General features: G+C 32.9%; 1 protein-coding gene across 1 annotated transcript; it reads right to left on the reverse strand.

The window, feature by feature from the left end:
• Positions 1–338: 338 nt before the first annotated feature.
• On the reverse strand, positions 339–20,381 carry LOC140044865 (uncharacterized). Its single transcript, XM_072089554.1, has 12 exons — positions 20,155–20,381; positions 18,596–18,720; positions 16,134–16,280; positions 14,471–14,807; positions 13,178–13,831; positions 12,617–12,775; positions 12,216–12,360; positions 11,401–11,567; positions 4,518–4,694; positions 3,640–3,779; positions 2,718–2,951; positions 339–2,540 (listed from the first exon to the last, which is right to left on the reverse strand). The coding sequence occupies exons 1-12, from the start codon at positions 20,168–20,170 to the stop codon at positions 1,599–1,601; spliced, it is 3,243 nt and encodes a 1,080-aa protein (XP_071945655.1). The 5' UTR covers positions 20,171–20,381; the 3' UTR covers positions 339–1,598.
• Positions 20,382–20,405: the final 24 nt, after the last annotated feature.

A 20,405-nucleotide genomic window follows, 5' to 3' on the forward strand; every position in this document is an offset into this window, starting at 1 on the left:
ATTACTAAATAGATTCATTGCAAATGTGTTGCCTTGGCTTATACAGTCAAAAAACCGATCTCATAAAAATTGTTGAAATTGGCCCAACCAACCAGTCTTGTTCTTTTTCTATTAAAATGTTGTAAATCATGTCTTCATAACCCCTCTTATAATACGTACCTGCCCATCAAAAGGAGCAAACATTTAAGGAATACATAGTTTTTTACCACCAGCATACCAATTCACAAACCATAAATGCAATGGTGCACATCCATTGTTAAAACTGAGTGGATACCAGGCAATCGTGATGAGAAGCTATAAAAAACATGAGGGAGTATCCTCTTGAAAATTATGGGGAAGGATTCCATACCTTGCCATGTGTCAAAATACCCCAGGATCTGAACCAGTGCAAAAAGCTGTTATTGACACACAGTATAGTAACCAACACAACTTTGTTAAAATGAAAGTAGAATTCAGATCAAAAAATTAACCAAGTATCATCAAATATTTATTGAAAAATCATTACTGAAGACTGAAATACAGAAATCCACTGAAAACAGCCAAAAGCACAAAAGAATAAATACTCAAGCACTCAAAACAAATTAAGTGTAATTAATTCAAACATTTTATATCAATTAATATTTACAAACAAGATTGAAAGAAAATGTGCTGTTATACAACATTGAATAAATTATACATATTTTAAATATAAATTTAATGGAAGACCTGCAGTAAAACATACCATTCAAAAATGGGAAAATTACTAAGACAAAACTATCCTTCCTATAAAATAAAAATCAATTAAAATAATGGTAAAACAAGTGAAAAAAACATTATTTTTAAATAACCGAATTAATACTTTTAAAGTAACTATTATGGGAAAAGCAGTGAAAAGAATTTCTACAAGTGCCAAATGTTCAGGACTATAGAACAGGGAGTTGTAAAATACAACTCCCTGTATAGAATATAATATTTTTTAAACATGACAATGGTCAAATTTTTGAGTGTGTGCTTGTTACAAGTACAGTATTTGGAGTATTTTATTTTAATGATATTTGGTTAAAAATAAAAAATGTTAAATATTTGAAGGTAATTTTTGGAGTTGAATCCTTACGAACAAAATGGAAGGCTACAGTCCTGGTGTTGTGGTAAGAAAAAAGGGACTGTGTTATTTACATTGAATATCATTATCTGGTGTTAAGTATCTGGTAACAATGTGAAAACTTGTGTGAATACACCAGTAATTTAAATGTTTCACACCACAATTTTGCTTTTGAACTTTAACCCTATGCCAGGTCATTTAAATGTTTCACCCACAATTCTGCTTTTGAACTTTAACCCTATGCCAGGTCATTTAAATGTTTACACCCACAATTCTGCTTTTGAACTTTAACCCTATGCCAGGTCATTTAAATGTTTCACTCCCAATTCTGCTTTTGAACTTTAACCCCATGCCAGGTTATCTAAATGTTTCATCCCAATTCTGCTTTTGAACTTTAATGCCATGCCAGGTCATTTAAATGTTTCAACCCACAATTCTGCTTTTGAACTTTAACCCCATGCCAGGTCATTCATTACCAATACATATTTTAATAGTTCTTATTTTTAGTTATAAATGTTTATATATCAGTAGCAATTGCTTCTTCACTTTGTACTATTCCTCCTTTTTCTTCGCTCAACATCTGACGATCGACAATAAGTTGACCCTCGGCCAATTCTCCATCAATCACTATGTGACCTTCCTCATTTACTTGACCTTCAACCACCTGACCATCAATAACTATTTGACCCCTGCGCAATTCATCCTCTGTGACAATGTGTGCATTTGCAATGTCGCTATTGGAAACTATTTTACCATCGGAAACAATATGGTTGTTGCTTATGATCTGGCCAGTTTGGTCCTCAGCAACAACTTGTTTAATAAATGTTCCATCATTTAAGACATATTGGCCATCCTCGACAGAGACTAACTGTTGCTCAGTTGTTGCTGTGAGATCTCCTTCTGCAACCATTTGTACCATTTCACCAGATTCAGCAAGTCCTTCATTGGTCAACATGATAGTGCTACCATCGGTGGACGCCATTTGTGGGATGTAAGAAACATCACCACCTTGTGACATCACTTTCATCATGACAATGCTACCATCTTCAGCCTGCTCAATAGATACTGGTACCATGGTCTCTGTACCATCTGCACCGGCCTGTTGCAAGATAACCTGGGCGCTTTCATTGGCCAATTGTTGCAGGACCATAGCGGCATTATCTTGCAGTGTAATCTGCGTGGGTGTACCATCCTGCCTCATCAGGTCCTCCTGTTCGTTAGCCGCTTGTAATAACAATTTAGTAGTCTCAGGTGATGCCTGTGTAAGGTTGCTGTCAAGAGCCACTTGGGCATGCACTGCCGCCTGCTGTAGTACGTCGGAGGCGGACGAGGGCGCTGGTATCTGCATACTTGCTTGGTCTTGCTCCGTGATATTGCTGTTTGGTTCTAACAGTGACGTGTCCACAGGTTGCATTATTTCCAGAACCTGTTGTTGATTTCCCCCTGCTGTCTGGAAACTCTAAAAAATAATTAATCATCAAAGTTTTAGATATCAATCAACTGCATTTAATCATCATAATAAAGTCATTATTAAAGGTCTGACTAGTAGCATACATCAAACGGTTGTTGGAATACGCAGCAAGATTGACATAAACCTTTAAACCAGTGAACATATTCCAATAAAACCATATTCTACCTGTGTTGCTTGCACATAGGTTTCTGTTGATGGGAGAGATGTGACAATCTGCTGCCCTCTATTTGTGACAATCTGTACAGGAATATCCTGATGTACTTGGTTCTGGATGTTCTCCAATGCGGCCATTGCTTCTGCTGATGATGATGTGCTTTCCAGAAGTGTCGGGTCAGGTTCTATCACCACAGTTACATTCTGACCTTGGATTTTAACTGGTTTTTCCATTGGCCATGGCACCTGGGAAACAAGAAGCATTGTTATTTCTCTAGTCCATCACAAGATAACATAACCGAATTGAATGCTTAATTATGTTTTTTAATTATGTTTTTTCCCTTGTCTACAACATTTTACCTTCTTGATGTAATTTTAATATATTTATACTGTAAAAAATGTAACATTTCAGCCTTTGTCTGCCTGTGTATTTTGTCTGTATACGAGTGATATCAGTGATTATTAAAGGTACACTAATATCATTAACATATTTCATAATCATAATCTACTTTATTGAATTCTTTTAAATAAATTATAAAACAATAAAATCATGATTTTATGTTAATCTAATGAGCTTTTTTTTTAGATTAGCTAAAAAATGAATGGTGTGGTTCTTCGTGATATTTTAGGTCATCACTTTTATACACAAAATAATGTTTTTTAATAGATATATTTTCATCACTTCGCTGTTGCCTAGTTGGCTCTCTATAGGTTCTATTATCTCTTTTACAACTTAATACTTCTACAACAACTTTTTACTTGTTTTTAATTATTTATTTATATATGTTTTGTATGTTATGCGAGTGTCATGAATTTCCACAAGGAGCAAATAAATCTGAATCGAATATATTTACTTTTGAGAATTATTAATTCGTCCATGAATATTTTATTTTGTTTGCATTAAAATAGCCTCAATGGCTTTAGTTTTTCTTACCTTTATTGTGACCGTTTCCTCCAAAGAAGGGGCTATTTCCATCACTTCTCCTCGACTGTGATGTTTCTTCTCGTGACCTTTTAAATAATCACTCCTTGTAAAGCAGTTGCTACAGTAACGACAACGATATAGTTTCGCACCTTTAAAGAAAACAAAAATTAACAGAAATTGAAAGAAACATGTAATTACTTAAACCAGGGAGATCTCACTGCTTAAACCACTACCACCAAAGAGTGATGGTGTTATGATAAGGGAATCAGATTAGCATGTGATAGGCAGGAGTCTATATTGCCTATATATAGCCTGTGTTATATTGATTGTATCTTTTATAGACAAGATGTTTTACTCTCATTGTATGAGGTCGATGGCCTCATACCATGCACATTTAAAAAACTTTGTACACTATTTGAAAAGGGTGTGCTGATCTCAGGCCTTGTCTTTTTAAAATTGTAGGTACGGTGTGCTACAAATTGCACTCCTTAATACATTCAGGGGTGCTGTAGGTGTGCCGCATGCTGTATTTTGGTGTGTAGAAATTTACCAAATTTAAGTCTGTTGTAAATCACACTCCTCAAGGGCAGTTTGAGAGTGTGTTAGGTGAGTGATCACACTCGCTCACCTCAAAAGAAAAGGCCTGGATCAGGCTACCATGGGTGTATAGAGGGCCTAATTCAATTTTCCTCAGTTTCCAGTTAAGCCTGAGGACAATAATATTACCTTTGCCTTAATTTCTATTTCATTCAAGAACAATTTATTTGAAACGGCCAAAACATATGATAGGAAATTCTCTGCGCTTGTAGTAGAGAGGTTAAAAAATAGGTTAAGTAAATAATTCAGAATTGAAACACATTATTCGATTACAAATAATCAGTTTTTACCTGTATGAAATATCAAATGTCGTTTGAAGTCGATTACTGCAATGAATCGTTTGTTACAACCAGGTTTCGGACACATGTAAGGGGCATCGTTTCTGTGCCTACGCTCATGGTAAGATCGCGAACTTCTTCGACTAAATGTCTGTGGACAGAATCGACACTGGAGCTTGTCTCGTCCAGCTGAAAAATATTAATGTTGAAGAATTATTACTTTATTTTCTTTGTTACATATATTAGGTTAGCTGATTGGTTTAAAGTTTGAGGATTTTAAAAAGCTTTCCATCTCTGGAGTAGCTTATTACCATAAATATAAAAACAATATGTATATAATACAGAAGTATATTAAGCCATTTAGGTCATGTTTGCTTTATTATTTATTTGCATCTTTCTCTGGAATTTTGAATGTTACACATCATCTTCACCAAAATTATAAAATATTGTTTTAATAAAGATAAGATAATAAGATTGATAAAGAACACATATCCACAAAGTGCTTAAAGAGCTTTAAGCAAGGTGCTTTAATAACAAGAAACTACCATATAAATAAATAATAAAATCATATATAAATATAAATTATGGAGATCCACTGATGAAACATAAACTTAAAGTATGGTTTATATAGTCCCTATCTGAGAAGACTTGTTCTGGCACAACCAGAACCATGAGTGAGTCGGCCTCGAACTCATGCCGATATTGTTGGCTCTTTAGGTATGGTTAACGGCGCCGTAACCGCTCAACCATTTAACTTACTTCCTTTCTATTTTTAAAAACAAATTCAATTATGGTATTATGGATATTTTGTTGGTAATTAATGTAACTTTGTGGATATAAAGTTTGCTGTACACCACAGTTCTGGACGAATCGATCAACATAGTTTGATCGTCCTCAAAACTTTATTACAATAATTAATGTATTTTAACAAGAAAAATTAATCAACAATCTAAGTACAATGAAATTTATAAAATAAATGAATTAAACACATCAATTAATTAATAACTTACGAAAATTGATAACATACAAACAACCTGTTATGTGTCTGGTCTTGGGTGATCACAATAGAACGAGGACACAGAAATTGTAATAATAATGTAAATATATCATAAATACTGAGAATATATAATGATTGTGGGTATTCACCTTTGAATAGGATCAGTCAGTAAGCCACGCTTTTAGCAACACACATCTAAACAATCCTGAATTACTTATACACAGCTTGGTGACTCAATGTGATGAGTTGAGAAGCTGATGGATAGCATTAGTACATGATGGCATAGTATTATCATTATCAACTGTGTCTTTCATTTCAATTGGTCAGAAAGATACTCAGTAAAGTGAAACCAAAATGACGAACTTTTGATTAGTTTTTATTAGGCTTTCTATCATTTCTTTTTTTAGTCGCTTTACTTCAATTCTTTCTTCACATTTAATATTTATTCAACTTTTATAACTTTACAATTACAATATGTAATTGATGGCAGGGATCAATTTTGTTTTTGCAGGACCTTTTTTACATAAAACATACAAAAACACAACATAAATAAAATAAAAATGAGAAAGAAACGTCATATCCTATATACATTTTAGTGTTGTTCATCAGCATAAAGCAATAAATATTTATTTATTTATGTTTATTTATACACTTATTTAACAAAGATAAAAACAGAAAGCAACCCATTCAAATGAGAATACTGTTTGAGGCAGGACTTGCAGTAATCTTAACATTGTGTGGCCCTCTTATTAGTTTAACTTGCCCACATTCAATTTTTTATGTTTTTCTATAGCAATTTCTAGATTTTGAACTTTAATAAATGGAGTTATATTTCAAACAATTCATTTATTACAGTAGTAACAAATAATTTAATGGTACGGCTATGAGCGCTCACTGGCTAAACCCAGGTGCACCAGATCTTACGGGGACCTCTGAGCAGTTTCCAGAGGAAAAAACAGGCATTAAAATATGACGAAAAAGGCTAAAACCACCTGAGGCCGCCAGCGTTAGAGTGTAATATTACTCAAATAGCAGTTTATCTATAGCCACAGCCATAATTTTAACAAACACATTCAAATTCAAAGTAAATCCTTAAATCTCTGGACATGCTAATGGTCGAGATTATCAGGATTGGTTAAACAAATTTTGTTTTGGTTTAAATTAAAGCTTTGCATAATGATTTTTTTACATGCAGCATACAATATGTGATTATGCAGATTCTGGGCAAAATAATGACATACAGTACTATTCATTTAGAGACTAGTAAGTTGTGACCCTATTCACCATTCACACTTTGGGTATGGAAAACATTTGCTCATAAAATTGATTACTGTACAATTTAAAGGAAATACTGTACTTAAAATATGTATGGAGTTGAAATACTTAATATTTAAGGAAAATATCTCACTTAAGTATAATTGGTGAATACAGCCACTGTACACTATGTGAATAATGATATTCCTGACACTTAAGATTAATTTAATGTGACCAATGAACTAAATGTAATTTTATGAAATATAAATGTCTTTGATTAGCATATTAGACAAACTAAATTTAAATTTATCTAACATTTAACAATTTTATCCTGGAAAACCAGTTTTTTTGGTGTGTATTTTTATGGTAATAAAGAATAAGAAAAGGAAAGATATAGATCTTAAATGATATAAATTATGATTATAAAATATATAATTATGGAAATGAGATAACGGTCGGCAATATTCACGAATGAGAGAAAAAAGGAATTATTCATTGCTTTTAAATATTAATTATCAATTCATTTAAAGTACAATATCGTCAATTGTCAACATTTATTATTTATTTCGGTTTCAATGTGGCGATAGTTTAATTTAACAGCGACTTTTACAGTAAGTAAAATAAATAGAGTTTCAATGGCCATCTGTATACTATTACTAGTTGATAAATACTGTATTATAATTAGAAAACCTACACTCACATAGTTTACTTGTTAATTATTTTCGAGTTACACCAAATGAGGTATTATAGACGGTGATTTAAAAAAGGACTATGGCTCTTTCTTAACAATGGCCGCTGATTCTGTTAAAAAATATTATAAAATAGATAGATCTTATTCAACGAAAACAATATCAGAAGATAGCTTTTGTTAAAGCATAGTATGATTTCTATTTTTGCATATGAGGATCGTAAGACTAGCCCAAATTGATAGCTCAACCTGTATACAGTACAGTAGTAGTGTGTTACTGTGTAGGGGGGCTGGACTTCAAACTGGTGTGTTAATCACATTTTTAATAATAAAGTAGCTTTCTACCTAGCAGCCAAACTGTGAATACACAATTAAACACTAGTGTCTCTAACAACTTACAAATTCAAAGAGACAGTTAAACAGTCAGCATTAGTGTTGGCTTTTGACTTCTAAATTATTCAATATTTGATTTGATCAGATTACAAAATTCACATTAATCAAAATTAAATTAATAAACAAAAAACTACATAAGCTTGATACTTGATAGGCAAAAGTAATTGTTATTTAAGATTAATATTTTATTAATCAATTCATATTGATGTTTTATAATTCTTTTTTACTTAAAATAGATTTGTTTTGTATCTCCCTCATTTTGTGAATATTGAATTGAATACACCATATTTATTGCACATAAACTACAAGTCACATATCATCATACGATAATTTTTTTTTTAAAGTAGAGCACTTAACATACGCATACGCACTTTTTAATTTAGAGCATGTTTTATTGCATGTCATATTTTCAATCAGAGTTACTAAACAAAAATAAAAAAGTTTTAAATATTGCACGAATTAAAACTCTGAAAAAAGCAAGTTTATTTAGCTATTTCAGAGTTACAAATACACAAAACGGTAAAAATAAAAAGGTTTAAAATGTGGCACTAATTAAAACTCTGATAGCATGGATATCCTAAATATAAATGCCCCCCTGTATATAAATAAAGCCTTACCAAATAAACGCCCAATGAATACGGTGTAAAATGTGTAAAAATTACATTGAAACATTTCTAATCTATTTCATTAATGCATTTATTTTTGTAATCTAAACTGAATAAGATGGTAGGCTACTACAGTATTTGAAATTTGATCATATGATACATATTAACAGACCTTGTCAAGTGTGCAACAAGATGTTTAAATCAATAATTTTGAATTTCAAGAGCAACAATATGTGAAATATAATCCTGTAGGTTATTAAATAATGTCAATCATTTTGGCTTATAGAATAATCAATGTATAATGATGAAATATTATGATTTCAGAATCTTGAAATGATTTTAACAATACTTTGAATGACTTCCTCATTTTAAAAACATTGGCTTCATTTTGAGATTGCTTTGCCAACTTTCCCTTTGAGATGAAATTTTCCCTTGGGATACTTTTCAAGGTTATTAAAAATAATTTTTAAGAGAAAATTATTATAAAAATTGTATTGATATCCTGGATGAATAATACAGAACCTGGGCTAAATTTAAAATGTATGAAAAACTTGGACTGTGCTTAACGCCATTCAATAACAAATGCTCACGTCGTGTGAACATCTTGGTGTGGATTACCTTACGACTTGCATAAGTCACGCCATTCTTACGCCATACATTTGAACGTACCCTATATCTCTGCCTGAACATTTTAGTCAGAAATAATACTAAGAAAAGACATTATTTTAAGGTATACACTGCCACAAGTTGATAATATTAATAGTGGATGATAAAAATAAAACTTACTTTTTTCAAAAAAACAATTCAATTTAAATATAAAAATAAAGTTAAATACAAAAATATTCAAACACTATCATCATCTTTAAGAAGATAGAAACAAATCTGTGTGTAAAATATGTGTAATTTAAAATACTAACCTATGTACTGTATGCAACAACTTTAAAATGTAAGGAAATTTAGGTGTACTATCCACAATTATAAATCTCTAACTGAAAGAACTATATATTTTTAAAATTATTTAATACAGACCTACATTCATATCAATAACAGCTGTCATCCAAAAGCATCAAAAGGTGTCTGGATTATTCTATAAACTAAAGACTGCAATAAAATATTGAAATAAAATCTAAAGGGACAAAAGCATCTACAATAGAAAAATATCTAAACTGAAGAATTGTAATAAAATATATTTTTCAACACACAGCTTTGAAATGTTCTTGTAAAAGCAAAGATATCTGTATTATCCACAAACAGAAAAATCTCTAAACTACTAAGAACAGTAATAAAATCCATTTGTTACCGTATAAAACAGCTTGAAAGGTATCTTTTATAATCCACAAAATGGAGAAATCTAAACTAAAGTTCACTGTAATAAAATGTACGTTTAATGACCTCTTTGCTCACCACAGCATTAACAGTGTACAATGCTATTGGTAGAAAACATCTTTTTCTAGTAATCTCAACAAAATAAACTATGATAAATAATGCATGTTCGCAGATGAATGAAATCAATAACTAACATTAACATACCTTAGTTTGTCACAGTCACAGATATTAATATTTAAATTACAGAGAAATAAACCTCATTAGTACATCTATTGGATTGTATTATATCTTGTGGTCAAAGAAGGTACAAGGTTAAAATATATTACTATAAACAGTAATGATATTTTCTGACAAATAGCTAGAGTATACAGCTGCAGCACTAAGAATGTTTTTAATGATTTAGATTTTCAAATTCAACTTTCAATTAAAAAATAGCATATCATATCTTAAAGCACACTGTAGTGTATAGAATATGGGCAGATTAATTTATTTTTTTTTAAGCATACTGAAGAGACCAATGAATATTAAAAATAAAGTAAACAAATTGACTTGAGGATGGAAAAAATTAAAACATTGAGATTCTCTGGGACATGTACTAAAATATTCGTAACAGAACTAACAACCTTTCTTAATATTCTACTGAGTTAGTATGTTTTACTATAGGTGGTCTATCTCTACTTGCAACAAAAATGTTTTTTCTCTGAACTAAAAATACTACGGGGAACCAATTTGGTGGAAAAAATGGTGTCCTCTTCACAAAAATAGCACTTACTGACCAACGAAAGAATGGTTTTAAAAAAAACAAATTCTTTGCAATCTTCATTGTAAAAACCGTTTTTAATAATGGTTTCTTTGGAGCAACAAAATCTTGATATGACCTTACTAAAGGTCAATGACTGGCATGAAAGTATAATGACGGCGTTATTACATTAACCAAGAAAGAACGATCACTAAATGAGAGTTTCACTTTGAGTAAACTAACAAATAAGCTGCTATGTGACCTTCGTCATAATAAATGACTAAAACTGGTTACTTAAAAATTTGAAGCAGACCAAAGTAAATGTTCAATCTAGTTAGAAACGTAGTTATCTTTACATTCAGTTACAACACAGCTAAGTGCTTCTAATTCACTACAGGATGGCAATGTGTTTCATCAGAGTCATACATAGTTTTGGTCCATTATCAAGAATAGAGGACTCTCTTCAAATTATAGATTTGTCAGGTAATACAAAGAACAGAATTATGAAGTTAAGATTTGTTACATATTGTATGATGTAATAAATACTAGCAACTGATTTGAACTAAAAGAAAGTCGGCATAATGTAAAATCTAGCAGATTTGATAAAATATCATGACATTTGAACTGTTTAAACCTACATACATAGTTGTTTCAACTTGTCTGTCATATACAAACTATGGTTATCTATAGGCAAAAGTAAACATTGCAGACAACTGACAAACACCAAACACCTATCGATCAATCAATATTAATAAGATTGTATTTATTCATTTTTGTTCAAAAAAGACAAACTAGTATGTAAAAGTAGAATTAATTTTACTTTACATGAAAAGGGTACTTTTACTGTATAGCTTTGTTTAAATATATTCATAAAAAAAAACCATTTGACTTACTTTCAGAATGTTCATCCATTTTGTGGTCCTTCAATTCTGGCCGCGACTTGAACGCACGTCCACATGTGTCACAAAGTTCATTCTTTTCCAAAGTGTGAGTCTTTAAATGCTCACGCAATCGACCAATCTTAATCCAGGATTTACCACATATCTCACAACTGAACGGTCTGTCAAAAAGAAATAGTTTAATGATAATTTCCCCCAATCAATATGAATCATACTGTCATGTTTTAAAACTAGAACAGATCCAATTAAATAAAAACATAATGTTGTTTGTATTATTAATATTAGTTGAATTTATTTTAACAGTATTTTACGAGGGTGATGCATCCAGCCAAAGCTAATTATAGGGACCCTCAGAACTATACAATTTGTCAGGACAACAATACTCATAAAAACAATAAACCTCGATAAAAACCAAATACAAAATAATTCCTTGGAAGGCTTATTGTATTATTGAAGTTCAAGATGTAGCTTTTTGGATTTGAAATTAATGTGAACTTATTCTTTATTAAAAACAAACCAATTGGTAAGGGACAATATACATTCAAAAGACAAGAATGTGAACTTATTGTGCACATGCGGAAATATTGTGATGTGTGTCCTTGCTCCCCACCTCATCCAGACAATAATTGATGACAAAGTAGGTTGGTCGTGGGTCAGCCTTCTTCAATAGGACAGTCAATCTTTCAAAATATTCTTCCCATTCAATTCATAACCATTCATTATTTGTATAATTATGCACCAAGTAAAAGGTTATAAAAATAGCACGTTTTACTGCTCGGTGGAAATAGGTCTGGTAATGTGATGCTTACTTGTTATTGTCCGTATGTCGGAGTTCATAATGGTAGTTAAGGGCAGCCATGGTAGTATAAGCCTTCTGGCAGTTCTCCACTGGACATTTGTATATCTGCTTAGGATGTGACTGGTGTTCACTAACTAAATGCTCTGAACGTTCATCTTATAAATAAAATATAAAGCATGTTAATATTATTTATGTTTGCATGCTGATTAAGATACACCATGAGTTAACAACAAAAAAAGTAAAATTTTTAATTTTGTAGGCAGGCACAGGGGCATTCAGTTTTGGGAGAATCCAATGTATAAACACATAAGAGTATTATAATATGCCTGGTTTTCATTAAATTCTGGCATTCTCACACTGGGAGAGTTGCCTGTATGTATTTTTCTGTAAATTTGAGTGAAATGATGTTACCTTTGGAATCAAATGTGTCTAAACAGTCATTTTCTGTACACTGGTGTCTCTTTTTCTCTGGATGTAGTCGGACTGTGTGGTTTTCCAGGCCTAGCTCCATTGAAAAACTCTTCTCACAGAACTTACACTTGACTTGCACTGGCCCTTTTGGTAATGGATCTTATAAAACAAGAAAAAACAGAAATAACACTATAACGTACAACCGTAAAATCTGGTTGAAATAGAGAATTGAATCTCTAAAATGCAGACTTCAGGTCCACAAACAAGTCCACTTACAATTACATTGATCAAGCGGTAGACGTCTATTACTAACGTTTAGCAAGCCTATAGCTAAATTTCGAGCAAGAGGGCATCTCAATTTTCTAGGCATCTTATTTGTATTTCATTTATTTCAGGGCTATTTATACTCTAACTCCTTAAGCCTAAAATGAGACTTAGTTTATAGTATGATAAAGTTTATCCAACATGTAAAGTTGCTATCTGTTTGATGTGTAAGAAATTGTAAAAAATGGACTATCACTTCTCTTAGCAGTATATTTATTGTTAAAATAGGTCACATACCTTCTTCAGCAGCTCTCCGCCGATGGCGCTCCAGATGTATTGGCGACCTGAATGCTTTTTTGCAGATATCACATCGGAACTTCTCCGACATTGTCCGCTGTCGTTTACTAAGATCAGGATGAAATTCCTCTTGGTGAGCATTAATCTCGGTCAAAAAATGGAAAGCTTTATCACACTCAACACATATAAGGTAAGTGAGAGTAGGATTCGCATGCAATTCCCTATGATATGTCATCCATGTTTCGGTCGGGAATGTCAAGGTACATAAATCACATGTAAAAGGGTATTTCTCAGGGTCTGCAGAAGTTGGTATACATTCATCTTTCGGTATCTTCAACACATTTGTGTTATACTCCTCGTCTTCATCATCAGATAAATTGCGTTTCTTTCTCTTTCTTCGTTTGCGTTTCTTTGGTCTGGGTATCGGTGGACGGCCGTCTTTACGAGGACGCCCTCTTGGTCGTTTCACTAATGGAGCTGGTTCAGATTCCATTACAGCTGAACCATCATCCTGTTCTTCTTCTTCCATTCCTTCTTCGAATTCCTCCTCTTCCAGGTCATCATCTTTGGCTTCAACTTCTGAGAGAAGGCCTTCTTCTATGTTAGCATCAGGTATTTCTATGTTGGTTTCCTTCTCTACGTCCTCACCATCCTCTATTCAAAATTGAAAATATTACAATAGTAACGAAAGCAAAGCATAATAGTTAAAGATGAGCTTCAGAGATTTTTTTAATGTTTGGCACAATGGACTATTAAAGATGCATTCAAGTACCAAAAAAAACATGAAAATGGAGATTAATCAAATCATTTGAATAGGCCATTTTGTAGTTTGAATAAAGTCACTTCTGTAGAAAAAAGTAAAACAAATGTAAAGGAAAAAATAAATGGGTAAATTCAACCAACAATTCATTGACTAGCAGCCAATTTAACTATTTTTGGCTTTAAATAATTACATATTTTTATGGGAACAATATATATTTAAAGGGCCGGTCCAGGCAAAGAGAAATCGTGTTGTTTCTTGTTTTTGTAGTGATTTCACAAATTTGTAATTACATTTAACCAAGTATTATATCTAAAATCCATGTACATGAGCTTTAAGCCCTGTCTACACTATCAAACTTTATGTGACAAAAAAATGTGATGTGCCCATATATGGACAAGATGATGTCATATCACTACCATATTTGAGCATATCACTACCATATTTGGGCACATCACACTTTTTTGTCTAACTAGTTCGATAGTGTAGGCAGAGCTTTAAATAATAAAAGAATAATTTGATAAAATGTTCACCTCTGTCTTCCAAATCTAACTTGATTCCACAAGTTTGCCTGTGTGACATGAACACTGTTGAAGAATTGAATGATTTTCCACAAAGAACACATTTTCGGCTTCTTCTACTGCTCAAGAACTCCACAGGTAAATCAGAAACATCTTGCTGGTGCTGCTCCACCTCTTTCGCATCTTTTACAGCTACTTGTGTCAATGCAGCTTTCTGCTCATCTGTAAGGGGTTGTTTTCTTGGACGTCCTCTCCTTCGTTTTGGTGGTGCATGTTCCTCTTCATCACCAGCTTCTTTTACCAACCCCATCATACCGTATTCATCGCCAATTGTCATATCTTCAGTAATCTAAAATTACCATAATATATAATTGAAAAGCATAAGTATAAATAATACATGCAATGATGAGCACATCTTTTAATAATTGCATTAAGAAGTAACATAAAAATCTCTGATTTATTCTGCCTATTCCTAGAAAGTGGCCATCATCATGGTCAATTGTTGATGTAATCAATTATTTTTTATCGGCATAGTTGACCATGTGTCTAATGCTCTATCTACACTATCAAACTTTATGTGACAAAAAAATGTGATGTGCCCATATATGTAAGTAAGTAAGTAATATTTATTGCTTTCCAAATACAGTACAAATATATAAAACAGTATAATGTAAATGAAATAAAAAGAGAAACATTAAATATAAAAATACAAGACTAGACAAGAAAATAAGCATGGAAAGCAGGGTATGGCCCTTTAAGCCCAGGGGCTTGTTTCCAAAGGGGTCCCCAATGGACATGTGTTAATGTCATATCACTACCATATTTGGGCTTATCACTACCATATTTGGGCTTATCACTGCCATATTTGGGCACATCATTCTGTTTTTGTCAAACTAGTTTGATAGTGTAGACAGAGCTTAGTGTAAATTTATTAAAGTGTGGGTGCCTCGTCCAATACAATCAAAGAACTATAACACAAGAATCTCCTGTTCGTCCAAAGCGCGCAACAATTTCAAAAGGCATTGTGGGATAGAATAGAGCTAATGGGTGGCGCCATTGTGAGCCATGGAGTAGCGCGCCCGCATCAAATTAGAAAGTCAAAATCATAGAGGGGATCTGCTAATACTATGTAGGGGGGATAGAGTAATTGACTGAGCCCTCTATAGGAATTAATAGTTTTGACCAAAGATCTTATATACTAAGTATATAAGATCTTTGTTTTGACTTTCTAGTTTAGAAGGGGCGCTGCTCCATGCTGTGAAATGGCGTCGCCCAGTTTAACCTTTTAACCCTGTACTTCCGATACTGTGTTTTGAATGCAAATTGAAGAACAGGAGATTCTTGTGTTATAAGTTCTTTGACACAATACATTAGACCAATGGTTAACATTGCTAACTAGTTCTGTTAGCCACCACAGTAAATATTGACTAGTGGTCTAACTGTATATTGAATTATATGCAAGATTGACAGTGACACTAGTTTCATCAAACAATCTGATTCTGTTATTGTATCCTTTAAACAGGATGCAAAACACAACAAAATTCCAATAATGTTGTATACAACATATTACCACAAACTATTTACAAATTATTAGTAAAAAGTGTAGTAAAACATTCACTGAACATAAGATTTCTAGGTGAAAGTTTAAATGTCATTTTATAGTTTGCACCAATACCTCCAGAAAAAACTTTTTTCCTTGTTGAACTAATGTGATGGTTTTCTCTGCCTCTGTCTTAGCTGGTTTAATGAACCGGAACCATTGAGGAAGGCTGGAATCCTGTGACTCAATCACCATCCACTGCTGTCCCTCTCCCACCAGATACTGTTAAAAGATTAGCAAATACAAATATTGACTGGGTTGAAAGGCAAAAGTGTTCTGGAAAATAGAAGCACCGAGCAGGGCTATATTTAAAATCATGCTCCATCTTAAATATCCCAACATACTATTAGCATTGCTATGATCTATCTAGTTCCATCAACTCACGGTCATGAGCCCGCAACTTACACATATTTTATTGCTGTGCAACTTTTAGCTGCAACGCAAAATAACGGTTATTTGATTGACAGAGCCGCTGACCTTGTGTCAACTACACTGCAGTAAAATTTGAATTGACCGTCTCAGTGCCCATTGCATTTTCCGTCAAAATGAGAAGAAATGCAGTTGACATAAAAAGTTTTAATCTGTTTTGAAATAAATGTTTTTTTTTGGCACTATGGAGCAGAAACAGACCCAAGGTCAGGCCCGTAGCCAGGGGGGTTTTTTGGGGTTCGGGCGAACCCCCCCTTTTGCGCGAACCCCCCTTGAAAAACAAAGGCCCCACTTCCAAAATCTTGCAATTAATTATCAATTATAGCAGATTTTTTGGTCATTTTACTTCTAATGACTATGTTTAAATCGATCGAATATACAAATTGTCCGATGTCAAAGTCACTGCAGCTGAGCGTGAGATCGAGAGATTGTTGAGAGATGATGGTTATATCGCGTGCTTCGGCCGAGCTTTTCGGAACGGACAAGATCACGTTCAGTTCAGTTCAATCTTTTTGGGGATTTTATTTTTTTCCTGGAAATATTTTTCATTAAACCAAAGAATTTCACTGTGTAAACTTGAATAAAAATGGTGCCGAGTTAAATTGGTACGTGTACGTAGGCCTACCGTATATTTCGGTGTATAAGACGCACTTTTGACACGCAAATTTGACCTCTAAATGTTACCCTAATTAATTTAATTACCTACTAATACTTAAATTAATTAAAAATAGTGTACTACTCTGCAATGTAGGCCTAGCTAGTTACTCACTCCTGTCTAACCACAGTGTGGTAACAAGTTTATTGAATTTTTAGTTAAGATAAATTGTCATCCTCGACTGTATTAATTAATATTACAGTACCCAGGCCTAGTAGTACTCTCTGAACTCGCGGGTGTGTATTCTAGCAGCATGCAGCATCACAGCGCAACACATTTATGGAAGAGTCCATTAATTACGGTGGTGTCACATTTTAATTATAACAAAATAACTATTTCCCTTGATCACGGTGGTTTATTTTTATTACATCTCTATGTCAACAATCACATAATTTTATAATCATGTAGGCAATAGTTCGTATGTCAAGCGATATCAAAAAGAGTGTGTTGTTATTGTGTTAAGTAGCTTCCCCTAATCTCATAGTGTATATGGCCAACAGTGCTGGCCACCAGGCAAGGAGCACATGGTTAGTGCTCTCCTCTCCTCATATTGATGTAATGCATGAATGGAAATAGGAAAGATTTTCATATAGGCCTACCCAACATGATATTCCTGGTTCATTATCAGCCCAAAAAACTGAACATCATTTGGATTGATTTTATAATGGTCATACACACAATAAGAAGGTATATATTTAAATAATATGAAATTAAAGTTACTTAAATAGACATAGGCTAGCCCTACCCACACAGTGCATCTTAACTGAAACAATATGGGGATTTCCCTTTTCATTGAACGTTCAGTTGAAGTAGAGACTGATTACGATGTACTGTAATAAAGGCAATCAAACAAAATTATATCATTTGATTCTAATAAATATGTCTCAAATATCGTTGTTTTATTATTAAAATACCATTGTTTTGATTGTAAAATGTTTAAATTTCGGCCTAGAAATAAGTGCGTCTTATGCATCGACTAGGCCTACATAAAAAATACTAATATTTCAGTCTCCGTTATGGGTGCGTCTTATACGCAGGTGCGACTTGTACACCGAAATATACGGTACTATTTGTTTTTTATGTTTATAGGATAAGAAATTATTTAAGGGCCTAATATAATATACTTTTTTGCAACAATAAAGCTGTATTTCATGATCAGTACTACTAACTTCCATAATACTGTACTATATAATTTTTCTGCATAACTCAGATTTTAGTAGGTAAAAAATGTCTCTGTATGCTTATTAAAACAACCGAAATTGCTCTGAGAGCCAAAGCTTCCAGGGGCCTTCGCCCCCTGGACCCCGACCGGGGGCCCTTGGCGGCCCCCTGTCCCCCAGCCTACAGTTGCTCGCTGCGCTCGCAAAATACTTGGTGTCAAGAAAACCCCCCTCTGATGCATTCTGGCTACGGGCCTGAAGGTGAAATATTAAATAAATAAAGGAAACTGTACCTTCCATGAGTTTGCTGGTGGTATCTTATTTTCTTCAAGAATGTTAATAGTGCCTTTAAATGGTCCATATCTATGACCCTTTAAAAAGTCTTGTTTTGCCTTTATCACAATAAATGCTCCAAAATCTGTGAAGACATTGACATATTGTATCAGCTTTTTATTTTCACATTATAATTATAAAAGTTGACTTGGTTTCTATATGATACTGTACGTTAATGCACTTGTCAATTGTATGACCCACTATGCGAACCCTGGGAGTGGTGCATAAATTTTCCGATATGCAGCATCATACCTAACCTTATGAATACCTAACGCACACATGTGCCCAAAAAGAGGCTTACTTTTAGGTGACCATATGACTTATTACACACATTATGACATATTGTGACTATGTTGTTAATGATATGGTAGTGGTAAAGTGACAGACACACACCATTTTTCATTTATGTGATATACCATCTAGGCTTTTTCATGCATTCAATAATTTGTTTGTACAGTATCGTGGGTTATTCAATTGACAAGTGCATAATTGTAATAAAAAAAACCTTTTGAAAATTACAGAAAAAACACTGAAAAGAAAAATATATAACAAAAATTTATGAAAGTTATTATACAGTACAATATAAAAAAAAACAAAAGTACTTTTTAAGCCTACAATTGTTTAACTACACATATAACTTGCTAGTCTATTAATTATTAATTAATAATAGACCATAATTGCCATAGTTTTAGAAAAGGCCTATTAAGTATTATTGATTTGAATATTGAGTAATACTCTGATAGATAATTATCAAAATTTCACAATTTATTTGATAGGCCTAGCTAGCTGTATTACTATTATTAAATTAGTCTACATATTTTATTTAATTAACAATTATATAAATTTGAATAGAAAACTATTATACTGTATTAATATTAAATAATAATTATTTATTATTATTGACAAAGTTGACCAGCCAGGGTAGGCCTCTAGGTAGTGACCCAGCTTGACAACCAAGTCTCGGACACTGACTAGACTAAGCCTAGTCACTCACAGTCCGCTGATTTAGCAGGCGATACAGGCCTACACGGATGACTAGCCAGGCGCGCCTCTGGCCGTGCCTAAACTAAAAAAAAAGTAGGAGGCTGGCTAGCCTAGTCTAGTCTAGGCCTAGCATTTTAAACAAATGATTGGTGGTAGTTGGTACGCAGTTTAAATTCGTATGTTAATGTACCTAATTAAAAACAGTAACATTATTAATTTTCTCTAATAATGATATACTTGAATTACAAAGAATATTCATGTTTACTTTTCTCGCGCGCGAGAGTATTTTGAAACACAATATTTTTCTGCTGAACAAAATAAAATGTTTTCAACACAACGAACGAGGATGGAACGAGGCTGCATTAACATTTTCCTAAAAAGTACGAGCTCAATAACCAACGTAATAATTTAATTAAATATCTACAATATATCTTAACATCTAATGTATTATTAAAAATAATATTAGCTTAAATATCTAACAAAATTATAGTAATTTAAGAGATTTATAATGAAAACTTCTGAAACAAACTCTTACCATCTTCGGACGCCATGATAAATATACCCCACAATGCAACACAACTGCAAACATTAGCCGGGGTACACACGTTTGAAAAAAAAGTTACGACAAAAACATAGTTTTTTCAACAGTTTAGGCATTTAAATAAATTTGAACAATATCTATATGATTTTTGATAATTAATTTATATCAAACTATAAGCAAGTTGAAGTGTCATTGAAGTCAAATTATAACATCTATTTTGTAGTTTTTTCACCCGGGTATAACAA

Source organism: Antedon mediterranea, chromosome 3 (assembly GCF_964355755.1).
Source record: "Antedon mediterranea chromosome 3, ecAntMedi1.1, whole genome shotgun sequence".
NCBI lineage: Eukaryota > Metazoa > Echinodermata > Crinoidea > Comatulida > Antedonidae > Antedon > Antedon mediterranea.